This window comes from Piliocolobus tephrosceles, unplaced genomic scaffold (genome assembly GCF_002776525.5).
Source record: "Piliocolobus tephrosceles isolate RC106 unplaced genomic scaffold, ASM277652v3 unscaffolded_20, whole genome shotgun sequence".
NCBI classification, from domain to species: Eukaryota; Metazoa; Chordata; class Mammalia; order Primates; family Cercopithecidae; genus Piliocolobus; species Piliocolobus tephrosceles.
Genome location: NW_022302087.1, coordinates 2,063,886 through 2,076,395, shown reverse-complemented (window position 1 = coordinate 2,076,395; position 12,510 = coordinate 2,063,886). Strand labels below are relative to the sequence as shown.

The window sequence follows — 12,510 nt, the reverse complement described above, 5'->3', positions numbered from 1 at the left end:
TGAGGTATATGGGAAGTAAAGAAAACTATTGCTTGGCAATCAGGCAAGAGAAAGAAATAAAGGACATCCAAATAGGAAGAGAGGAAGCCAAACTACATGTGTTTGCAAACGACATGATTCTGTATCTAGAAAACCCCATAGTCTCAGCCCAAAAGCTCCTTTGGCTAATAAATAACCTCAGCAAAGTTGCAGATACAAAATCAATGTACAAAAGTCACTAACATTCCTATACATTAACAACAGCCAAGCTAAGAGTCAAATCAGGAAGGCAATCTCATTCACAACTGCTACAAAAAGAATAAAATACCTAGATATACGCCTAACCAGGGAGGTGAAAGATTCCCACAAGGAGAATTACAAAACACTGCTCAAATAAATCAGAGAAGACACAAACAAATGGAAAAACATAGCATGCTCCTGTATAGGAAGAATCAATATCATTAAAATGACCTTACTGCCCAAAGCAATTTACAGATTCAATGCTATTCCTGTCAAACTGCCAACGACATTCTTCACAGAACTAGAAAAAAATTATCTTAAAATTCATATGGAACCAAAAGAGCCTGAATAGCCAAAGCAATCCTAAGCAAAAAGAACAAAGCTGGAGGTACCACATTACCCAACTTCAAATTATACTAAAGGGGTACAGTAACCAAAACACCATGGTACTGGTACAAAAACAGACACATAGGTCAAAGAAAGAGAATGGAGAGCCCAGAAATAAGGCTGCACACCTACAACCATCTGATCATCAACAAAGCTGATAAAATGAAGCAATGGGAAAAGATTCTCTATTCAATAAATGGTGCTGGGATAACTGGCTAGCTATGTGCAGAAGATTGAAGCAGGACCCCTTCCTTACACCACATACAAAAATTAACTCAGGATGAATTAAAGACTTAAATGTAAAAGCCAAAACTATAAAAACCCTGGAAGACAACCTAGGTAATACCATCCTGGACATAGGAATGGGCACAGATTTCATGACAAAACACCAAAAGCCATTACAACAAAAGCAAAAATTGACAAGTGGGATCTAATTAAACTAAAGAGCTTCTCTGCACAGCAAAAGAAACTATCAACAAAGTAAACAGACAACCTACAGGGTGGGAGAAAGTATTTGGAAACTATGCATCTGACGAAGGTCTAATATTGAGCATCTATAAGGAACTTAAACTTACAAGAGAAAAAGAAACAATTCATTAAAAATCGGCAAAGGACATGAACATTTTTCAAAAGCAGACATATATACAGTCAACAAGCATATGAAAAAAAGCTCAATATCACTGATCATTAGAGAAATGCAAATCAAAACCTACCATCTCACACCAGTCAGAATGGCAATTATTAAAATGTTGAAAAATTACAAATGCTGGAGAGGCTGCAGAGAAAAGGGAATACTTACACACAGTTAGTGGGAGTGTACTAGTTCAACCGTTGTGGAAAGCAGTATGGCAATTCCTCAACGAGCTAAAAAGTAGAACTACCATTCAACTCAGGAACCCCATTACTGGGTATATACCCAGAGTAATATAAAGCATTCTGTCATAAAGACACATGCATGCAAATGCTTACCGTAGCACTATTTACTATATCACAACAGCAAAGATATGGAACCTAAATGTCCATAAATGACAGATTGAATAAAGAAAATGTGGTACATATATCATGGAATACTGTGCCACCATAAAAAAGAATGAGATCATGTCTTTTGCAGGAATGTGGATAGAGCTGGAGGCTATTACCTTTAGCAAACTAACACAGGAACAGAAAACTAAATACTGCATGTCCTCACTTACAAGTGCAAGCTAAATAATGAGAACACATGGACACACTGAAGGAAACAACAGACACTGGGGTCTTGAGCGTGAAGGGTGGGAGGAGGGAAAGGAGCAGAAAAGGTAACCGTTGGCTATTAGGCTTAATACCTGAGTGATGAAATAGTCTGTAAAACAAACCTCTGTGACACGAGTTTACCTACGTAACAAACCTACATGTGTACCCCTGAACCTAAACTAAAAGTCTAAAAGAAAAGTAATGCTTGGATCCAATTCAGTGGCGTATCTTACATGTAATTTTAAAATCCAAATTAAGATTCCATCCTGGTATCCACATAAAGAGGTCTATGTCCTGTGAATGAAATAAGATCTCTATGTAAGGAATGCCAAAGTAGAATCATGGTCCTGTAGATTTCGCAGATGAGAATCCATACTAACCACATAGGTGGTCATGATGGGCAGTGACTCATTTGAAAACCCTCCACTAGCCTGTTATTTTCTGTAGCCACTCAATAAAGGACTTCTGAAAATGATTCTAAACTTTAATCATCTGTATGACTGTAAATGAAGCTTACTAAGAAGCCACCAATAAGATGGAGGGAAAGAATTAACTAAAGATTTTGTTTTGCACATGGACTATTTAAGGAGGAAAAAATATAACTTAATGGAAGAAAACATCTACAAAAGTTTGAGAGGTGGGATTTGGGTCCAGAGTTCCAAAAAATTACCACAACATAAATTAGTAAACACACCTAGCCCAGCCCTGATGAAACATCTTGTTTTCTGTCATTAGCCCACTTTTATTTTTCTTCAGTGTTCAGTATTATTGGCATTATCCCCACCCTTTGTTTCAAACTCTTGATTTTCTTTTGATTTTTTACAAAGTTATTTTTTGTATCTTCTTCACTTTCAGGAAACACTGCCTAAGTTTATGGCAACATATAAATTTAAGATAATTTTTACCCTGCAAATTCAACTCACTTTCTGCATATAACCCTGGAACCTATAGCTGATTCCCTGGCACTCTCCATAAATCATATTCACATTTTCAAAATTCAATTTGACATTTCACACATAAAATGCAGACTTGTGTATCACATGCATTCTGAAATTCTGATGACTGCTATCTATTCGAATTTTTTTTTTAATTTAAGTGGAAATAGGTCACCTTTAAACTGATATTGCCAAACCACAGGCCACCACTGACCATGTGCTTGAACATCACTTCTACTGAAATTCTTTTGACGTGACTGTCATATTGAAAGGAGACCCTGCCACTGGTATGATTACTGCTGTTAGTGCCTCAGCCCAAAGCAGAATGATAAAAGGTTTTGAATCCTATGTTTAAAATTAATGTCAAAGTTGGGCACAGTGACACACACCTGTAATCCCAGCACTTTGGGAGGCCAAGGTGGGCGGATTACCTGAGGTTAGGAGTTCGAGACCAGCCTGAGCAACATGATGAAACCCCGTTTCTACCAAAAATTCCAAAAAATCAGCCTGGAGTGGTGGCACATGCCTGTAATCCCAGCTACTTGGCAGGCTGAGGTGGGAGAATCACTTGAACCCAGGAGGCAGAAGTTGCAGTGAGCTGAAATACCACCACTGCACTCCAGCCTCAGCAACAAGAGTGAAACTCTGTCTCAAAAAAAAAAAAACAAAAACAAACAAACAAAAAACCATGATGCCAAATATTCACAAGAACTATATGAAATAAATAATGCCAAAACACCTCTTCCCTGAGGCCAATAAAGCTTGAAAGTTTGAATTTTCATATTCCTATACAGAAAATTAAATTATTTTCAGAATCAGCAGCACTCTCTATCTAAGACCAAACCTGGAAATTATATAGTTTCAAGATTTGAAAATTGTTTTGGACAGCTGTAGAATCCTATCCAGCAGAGATAAGGGGATACAATAATCACCAGGAAAAGAAATGGTAAAAAATGTGTCATATGCGAATTGATGGGTGCTGACGAGTTGATGGGTGCAGCACACCAACATGGCACAAGTATACATATGTAACAAACCTGCACGTTATGCACATGTACCCTAGAACTTAAAGTATAATAATAAAAAAAAAAACAACAACAAAACAACAACAACAAAATGTGTCATATTACAAATTGCAGCGGATTAGAGGTTCAAATATCAGAGGTCATAAATGAAAGAGGACTCAAAAAAAAGATCCACCTTGGACCAGAACTAATCCTTCAGGACTAAGAATTAATGTCTTTTCTAGTCTCTTACTGAAGAGTAATTGGGTGTTAATGTTAAAACCCACGGGACCACACCATTGTCCATAACCTTGTGTGGCAAACTATGTACCATTTTTTAACAAGTTAAAAATACATGTATGTTGGCCTGGTGCGGCAGCTTATGCCTGTAAACCCAGCACTTTGGGAGGCCAAGGCGGGTAGATCACCTGAAGTCAGAAGTTCAAGACCAGCCTGGCCAACAAGGTGAAACCCCGTCTCTACTAAAAATACAAAAAAATTAGCCGGGCAGGGTAGTGCATGCCTATAATCCCAGCTACTTGGGAGGCTGAGGGATGAGAACTGCTTAAACTCACGAGGCGGAGGTTGCAGTGAGCCAAGATAGCACCACTGCACACCAGCCTGGGCGACAGGATCAGACTCCACCTTAAAAAAAAAAAGAGAGAGAGAGAAAATGTATGTTCTAAGTTTAAAGGGAGCTTGGGAGTGATGGGGAGGAAACAGTAGGTCAAAATCAATAATGAAGTGGAATTAAGGGCAAATCTTTTACAGAAGAAAACTACAGAGGCACTGCTACCCCCAAGGAGGTGGGGAATGGTGATGCTATCCCTTCTTGGCATCATCACAGTACTCGTGTCAGAGGCCGTGAAATGTACAGCACCCTTGGTTCAGAAATTATGAATCCTCTTTACACTGATTCTTCCTTATAAATCCCAGCCCTGTCTTTAAAGGCTTTTCTTGTGATTAAACTAAAACAAAATTTTGCTGAAAAACAAATTAGAAAATCCAGTGTGATCTATGTGCCAAAGTGAAAGTGTACATGTTTTAGGTCTCATTCATTTTCTTTATTTTATAATTAACTGCCTAAATGGCTAGAGAAGCTCTGGCTTCATTACACAATCTGGAAACAGCAAGAACATCTTTCCAAAGATGTAGCTGTCAAATTATCCCTCTAATAATGTATTGTTTTCTAATGCCAGTGTAGAAATGCCAAGGCACTCTGACAGATAACTGTTTCAAAATGCTTTTAAATAGCATGAAATATCGGTTTTGGAACCAGCTGGCAACTAGAAGGGCAGAGGCAGCAGGAAAAGGGAAGACAGTAATGGAGATGTTGATAATTCTGGGACTCCTTTCTGACACTGGTATATTAATGCTGGCACAGGGGTTCCCGGCATTTGTGGAACAGCCATTAGGCTGAATATTTTTTTCCAAAAGAAAAAAGAAAAAGCCCTCCATTTCTGTGTAGATTAGGAATTCCACATGTTAGAATATGAGAAAAAACATACATCAGAAATAAGGAGAGAAGATCACCTAAAAGTGTGTTATCAAATAGTTATTTGCTAACTGTGGAAATTTCTAAATTTCACCTCATTGGGAAAAGCAAAAGAAGTTCTCTGTAACCCGACATGTCTACGTGGGTCTTAACACCTTAGTCTAAAACCATATGGTAGCTACTGGCCACCTGTGGCTATTGGGCATCAGTCCAAATTCATATGTGCTGTATGTTGCAAAACATACACTGGATTCAAAGACTTTGTATTAAAAAAAAAGAATGTAAAATATCATCAATATTTTTCAGCAACAGAGCTAGACTCCATCTCAAAAAAAAATCATCAATATTTTTCATATTGAAATTTAAATGACAATATTTTAGATATATTGGATTAAATAAAACCATTATCAAAATTAACTTAACCTATTCTTTTTACTTTTCTTTTTTTTTTTTTTTGAGGCAGAGTCTTGCTCTATCGCCCAGGCTGGAGTGCAGATCTCAGCTCACTGCAAGCTCCGCCTCCCAGGTTTACGCCATTCTCCTGCCTCAGCCTCCAGAGTAGCTGGGACTACAGGTGCCCGCCACCTCACCCGGCTAGTTTTTTCTTTGTATTTTTTAGTAGAGACGGGGTTTCACCGTGTTAGCCAGGATGGTCTCGATCTCCTGACCTCGTGATCTGCCCGTCTCGGCCTCCGAAACTGCTGGGATTACAGGCTTGAGCCACCGTGCCCGGCCTCTTTTTACTTTTCTTAAGGTGGCTATACTAGAAAATTTAAGATTAAATTTGTCCCTTGTTGTGGCTCTCGTTATATTTCTATTGTACAACACTGAAATACAAAATAAATCGCCCTGGATTAAATTACCTTTACAATCTCTTCTAGCTGCAGTGTTCTGAGACTAAAAAACTGCAGGCTCAAGCTAAGTTTTAAGTAAAAATGTGATTTTAGAGAAACCTAGCTTTTGTCACTATTTCATTCTTTCTCCACACTTTTTCATGCAGAAAATAATGATAAAATTGGCATTTGGTCATATTCCTTTTTGCTTCACACTCTCCTGATGTCTGTCCATTTTTAATGATCTAATGAGTAATAAACTCTGCAGGTTTTTTTTAGTTTTAATATCTATAAATTAGGAGTCAAGGTATTAGAACGTTTTAGAAGTCTTATATTCCAGTGGTCCCTAAACATGCTGGCACCTCTGAATCATCTGGGGAACATTTGAAAAAGACTGATTCCTAGGCTTGATATCTGGACATTCTGACTTAGTAGGTCAAAATGAGGCCCCAGATCCTGTACTTCTCAAGAAACATCCCAGGTCACTCTGAGGCTTGAAGTTTGGAAACCACTGGTCTAGCCCAACTTTATCAGTAACTAGGATAAGATGAACTGTCCCAGTGCTAAAGCCCAGCGACCTCAGACCTGGAGCCAGGACGCAGGGCTCCTAACTCTAGCTCACCACCATTGTTGAAAAACATTCTGTCAAACACACACATACTCCTCCAGAGCTCCAGCCATCAGTATATCCTCTTTGTCAGTTTTAACATCCAACTCTGGTTCGCCATTAAGCAGAAGCTTCAAGTTATAAATAACCAGCAAAGTACCTGGTAGAAAAAATAGATGTTTGACTTGTCAGTATTTTAAATACACTAAGTGCTAGTCATTGTGCTATCATCTCATCTATGGAACTGAATCTGTTATAATATTTTCTTTTGTACTTCAGGAAATAGTATGTTTGGCTAAGTCTTTGGCTAAACCAAGATATGTCTTATAGCAAGTTTCACTCCCTGCCAAAGAGTGCTGAGTTTCTACAGTATGGTGCCTCTTATTACTATTCAATTCATTACAAGTCTTTCAATGTGGATTTTTAAACTTTGGCACTTTTTTCATAATTTGCATTATGAAATTCGTTAAGAGCCTGAGCCAAGCTTGTGTTATAGGTAAAGCTCTCATTGGTAGTACTAAATTTAACACATATAAAAACAAAGAAGGGTTTTTAAATATTGTACAAATAAGAAGTATTGTTTTCATACACTATAGCAGGTGTTAGTAAATTTTTTCCGCAAAGGGCCAGACAGTAAATATTTCAGGCTTTGCAGGCCATACGGTCTCTGTTGCAACTATTCACAGTGCAGCTCTGCCACTGAAGCATGAAAACAGCAACGGATAACACATAAATGAATGAGTGTGGTTGCGTTCCAATAAAACTTGATTTACAAGAACAGGTAGGGGGCCACATTTGACCCAAGACCATAATTTGCTGACCCCTGCTCCAAGGCACAGTTAACAAAAAAGTCCACATTATTTCCAGTTGATTATGATACAAAGTCAAACAGGATCATCAGAGAAATTAAGAGGACAACTAATTATACTTTTTGGTAGTTTTAAACACAAGGGAGAATAGCATAGTAGCTAAGAACATGGGCTTTCAAGCCTAAATGTCTGTGTCTAAATCCTGGATCAACTGTGTCAGTAGACACAGTGCATTCGACATGTTACAGAAAGTTGGTGGAAGTGGAAAGAATGAGGGAAAAGATCTGTTAATCTGGAGAAGAATATCTGCAATGCTTTTGCTAACTCTTTGCCACAGAGACATGAATTCATTACTTCATAAGTTGCTAACTCTCTTACATACCTGTTACCACCCTATCTCAAATGATGCAGTAAGTGTCTCCTAACTTTGCTATCTAGTGCAGTGACTGTGGAGTCCCTGTGGTCATAGCCTGTATCATCCTCTTCTCACCCAGTTTCACCAAGCTCATGCAAGTACACATCCTTCTCCCAGGGTCAGGGATTTACAATAATTTATGTTTGGATGCTCTTAAGACAAAGCTCACATGGATAAAATAAATGACTGTCCCCAGCGTGAATCCACATGAGATTATAAGAGCAAAAAAAAAAAGAAAACATATGTACAGTGTCTTTCACAAGACACTGAAAACAAATACTTCCCTCAAATTGTCAGAGTTTTGATGATCTTACCACATTTTCCGTAGATCACATCAAACTGCTGCATCAATTCGGCTTCAGTTTTAAATGGTGAGTATTTGTAAATTATAGATAATTCCACTGCGAATTTCTGGGGATCATCTGTGACAGATTCTCTGGTTCTTATTAACCATGAGGGTATTGGAACTACAACCTATTTAAAAAAAAAACACATCAATTTATTATAAAATACACAAAAAACATTATTCTTTTGTCTTATCTATTTCAATCCACTCTTCATCTAGACAAATTACAAAACACTTGAGTTAAAAGTTCATTTTCCTCCTACAATCTAATTGTATAAGAGACACATAACAAATGTGTATAGACAGGATTGTATTTTAAAATACTCCATTGTGGAATATGGGAACAGATGGAATGTACTTCAACTCCCTCTTGAAGGGTAGAATGGCAGAGGAAACAACAGAATCAGCATTTTAAAAGTTGAAAAGCAGATGACAGCACAGGCAAGAGCAATCTAAAACCCAAGCCAGAAAGAAGAGCCAGCCTGATCTGCAATTCAGAATTCCTACGGTGAAATGCTCAGGGACGGATGGCAGGAGTTAACTCTAGAGTTGGGGTAGGGGGAGAGGAGAACTAGAAGTAGCATCTATATCCCCATCTGGCTCCTCCTCAGCCCCCAGGGTCTGGATATTTATTCTCTGGAAAGAGTAGAACAATGGATTTCTAGACTGGAAGACATACCAGGCACTGCTGTTGGGGGCACCTTACTGAGATTAGATAGACTGAATGAAAGTACACTTCACAGAAGCTGAGAACCTCAGATCTCATCTCCCATTTGTCTCCCAGAAGCTGACAAGTAGGCCTGGAGGCAGAAGACTAGGAGTCTTTCTCGAAAAATCTGACCAACCCAGAAGGAAAGACGCAAAGACAGTTACATTAAGGATTCCCCCATAAAAAAAGCTCAGTTAGATCACATGATTATGACAGTCACAGCAGCCAGGCCCCACTCACGTTCTCAGAGCTCCCACTCAGCATTTTATTGGACTAATCTTTAAAGTATTCAGGAGAAAAGCCATCTAAGAAAAGCCTATAATATGATAATACAGAACAAACAATTATAAACAAAGCAACTCAGTGTAAACAGAAACCATAAAAATAAGATGAAAATAGGCCGGGCACGGTGGCTCAAGCCTGTAATCCCAGCACTTTGGGAGGCCAAGACGGGCGGATCAAGAGGTCAGGAGATCAAGACCATCCTGGCTAACACGGTGAAACCTCGTCTCTACTAAAAACACAAAAAAACTAGCCGGGCGAGGTGGCGGGCGCCTGTAGTCCCAGCTACTCCGGAGGCTGAGGCAGGAGAATGGCGTAAACCCGGGAGGCGGAGCTTGCAGTGAGCTGAGATCCGGCCACTGCACTCCAGCCCCAGCGACAAAGCAAGACTTCGTCTCAAAAAAAAAAAAAAAAAAAAAACAGATGAAAATTTCAACAGGGTAAAAATCAATTACTGTTAATATCTTCAGAGTTATAAGAGAGAATACTGCATCCATGAAACAAGAATGAGACATCCTTGAAAAAGAAACATTCAGCGAATAAGAAAGACTTCTTGGAAATTAAGAATATGATTACAGAAAAAAATTCAGTGAAAGTATCAGAGGCATTTGAATCAGAGTGACTCCATCAGAGTGACACTCTGAATCAGAGTGACAGAAGGGAATCACCAAGATGATGGCAAGGGCAGATCCCAGGATGGCAGCTGAACACCGCCATGGAAGCAGGAGTGTGAGCTGTAGCACAGGAGAAAGCCCCATCTTGAACAGGGGCTGGGTCAAATAAGGCTGAGTCCTACCGGGCTGCATTTCCATTTTAGGCATTCTTAGTCACAGGATGGGATAGGAGGTGGGCACAAGATACAGGTCACAAAGACCTTGCTGACCCAGATTCACTCAGAAGCTGGTCAAATCCCGCCAAAACCAAGATGGTGACCTCTGGTCATCCTCACTGCTCATAATATGCTAATTATAATGTATCAGCACGCTAACAGGCATTCCCACCGGTGCCATGACAGTTTACAAGAGCCATGGGAAGGTCAGGAAGTTGCCCTATATGGTCTACAAATGGGAGGAAACCTCAGTTCCTGGAATTGCCCACCCCATTCCTGGAAAACTCATGAGTAATTAACCCCTTGTTTAGCACATATAATCAAGAAGTAACTATTAGTATACTCAGTTGAGCAGCCCAGGCCACTGTTCTGCCTATGGAGTAGTCATTCTCTTATTCCTTTACTTTTTTCTTAATAAGCTTGCTTTTACTTCACTCCATGAACTCGCCTTGAATTCTTTCTTGCACAAGGTCCAAGAACTCTCTCGGGGTCTGGATCAGACCCCTTTCTGGTAACAATAGGGTTCAAAAATAAATATCAGAACATCTCCCAGAAGATAAAACAAAAATATAAAACTCAGAAAACAGGAAAGAAAGGCTAAGAAAATTAGAGAACCATTTCCAGAATACAATAGCTAAAAAACAGGAGTTACAAAAGGATAGAAAAGAGAATATGAATAAAAGAAAATCATCAGTTATTACAAGAAATTATTATCCCAGAATTGAAGAATATGAGTTTCCAAATCAAAAAGACCCAACAAGTGACCAGCACAATGGATGTGAATAGGCCACACAAAGGCAAAACATTGAAATCAGCATACTGGGACAAAGAAGATTCTTTTGACCTTCAAAGAGTAAAGGCAAAAAACAAACACACAAAAAAACAAAAAACAAAAAAAAGAATGGGTCACATATAAGATTAAGTAATTAAATGGCTTGAGACTTCTCAATAACAACACTAGAAATTAGATAATGAAACAAAACCTTTGAAACCCTGAAGGAAAATAAATTCCAACCTAGAAATAATATCAAGCCCAACTACCATTACGTGTTAGGGTAGAATAAAAACCTTTTAATGCATGTGAGGTCTCCAGATATTTTGTCCCCTATGAGCAAGGGATTGCTCACGAAGTCACTGGAGAACATGCTGTACCAAGAAGAGAGAGCAAGCTACAGAAGAAGACATGGTATCTAGGATCTCAGAGATGACACAGAAGAGAGGGGAAGGGAATCACCAAGATGATGGCAAGGGCAGATCCCAGGATGGCAGCTGAACACCGCCATGGAAGCAGGAGTGTGAGCTGTAGCACAGGAGAAAGCCCCAAGCAGACTTTATCAGGACAATGGAACTGAGAGGACAGCACTTTGAGATTGGGGTTAACAGAGTGACGTGAACACAGAAAACCAAGCAAATATTCAGTGATAGTAATACACATAAAAAACTAAGCAGTCAATTATTAATCTTAGGGGAAATAGTCGTACATGAAAAAGAAAAATAATAGTTGATGACTTGGTATAAGTTGAACAGTGTTTATAAAGTCTTATAAAGTAAATACTGAATACTGTCATAACTAAAATTATAATAAACCAACATTGAGGGTGGGGGATGAGAAGACTGTGATTATATGATAGAAGCAGAGAAAAAAGCTAGGTAAATCCTCTCTTACAGTGGGAGGTTAATAGATAATGCCTAGATAAAATCAGGAAGTAGCAATACAAGCATGCTATTTAGAGATACACAGGTAAATATCAAAAGAACAGGCCACTTATTTTTATTTTTATTTTTTTGAGACAGGATCTCACTATGTTGCTCAGGCTGGGCTCAAACTACCGAGCTCAAGTGATCCTCCCTGTTCAGCCTCCCAAGTAGCGGGGACTACAGATGCACTCCACCATGCCTAGCTAGAACTTGTTAATATTGTTGCAAGAGGTTGTCTCTGTAGAAGTAGAAATGGGAAGTAGTTGCTGTTGTTAGTTTTTTTTTTTTAAAAAAAGGGAATGGCCCATTTTAAGAAAGCTATAAGTAAAGGTTAGCCCAATTTTCCATGCCCTTTACACACATAACATGCAACATAAATGCTTAAAGCATCACTTTTTCTCATGTCAGGTTCCCACACGGCTTACTCCTTTTTACCTGCAGACTGCTCCTGTCACCCAGCCCCACCCACTGGCAGTCTCATAGTCCTACACCGTCCATCCCAACTCCATATGCATCTCCAGGTCTGAGACTTGTTGAGGCCATTACTGTCCAGTACCAGCTTGTCCAGTTGCAAGTTGTCCTCTCTCCATAAAACCCTCATTGGCCACTCGAGGCCCTCTAATCTCTCCATCCATATCATTGCTTTTGATAATCTGGTAACAGCAGCCACACAGACTCATTGAGGAGCATTCTTTTTTTTTTTTTTTTTTTT

At 39.0% G+C, this 12,510-nt stretch overlaps 1 protein-coding gene across 2 annotated transcripts in view; it reads right to left on the bottom strand.

Moving 5' to 3' along the window:
- The window catches only part of MORC1 (MORC family CW-type zinc finger 1), a 175,596-nt gene that overhangs the window by 143,745 nt on the left and 19,341 nt on the right, over positions 1-12,510 (bottom strand). For both annotated transcript variants that reach the window (XM_023210742.2, XM_023210752.1), the window contains exons 7-8: positions 8,249-8,408; positions 6,765-6,870 (exon numbers count right to left, since the gene is read on the bottom strand). In XM_023210742.2, the coding sequence (XP_023066510.1) occupies positions 6,765-6,870; positions 8,249-8,408 (266 nt within the window). The remainder of the gene's footprint in view (positions 1-6,764; positions 6,871-8,248; positions 8,409-12,510) is intronic.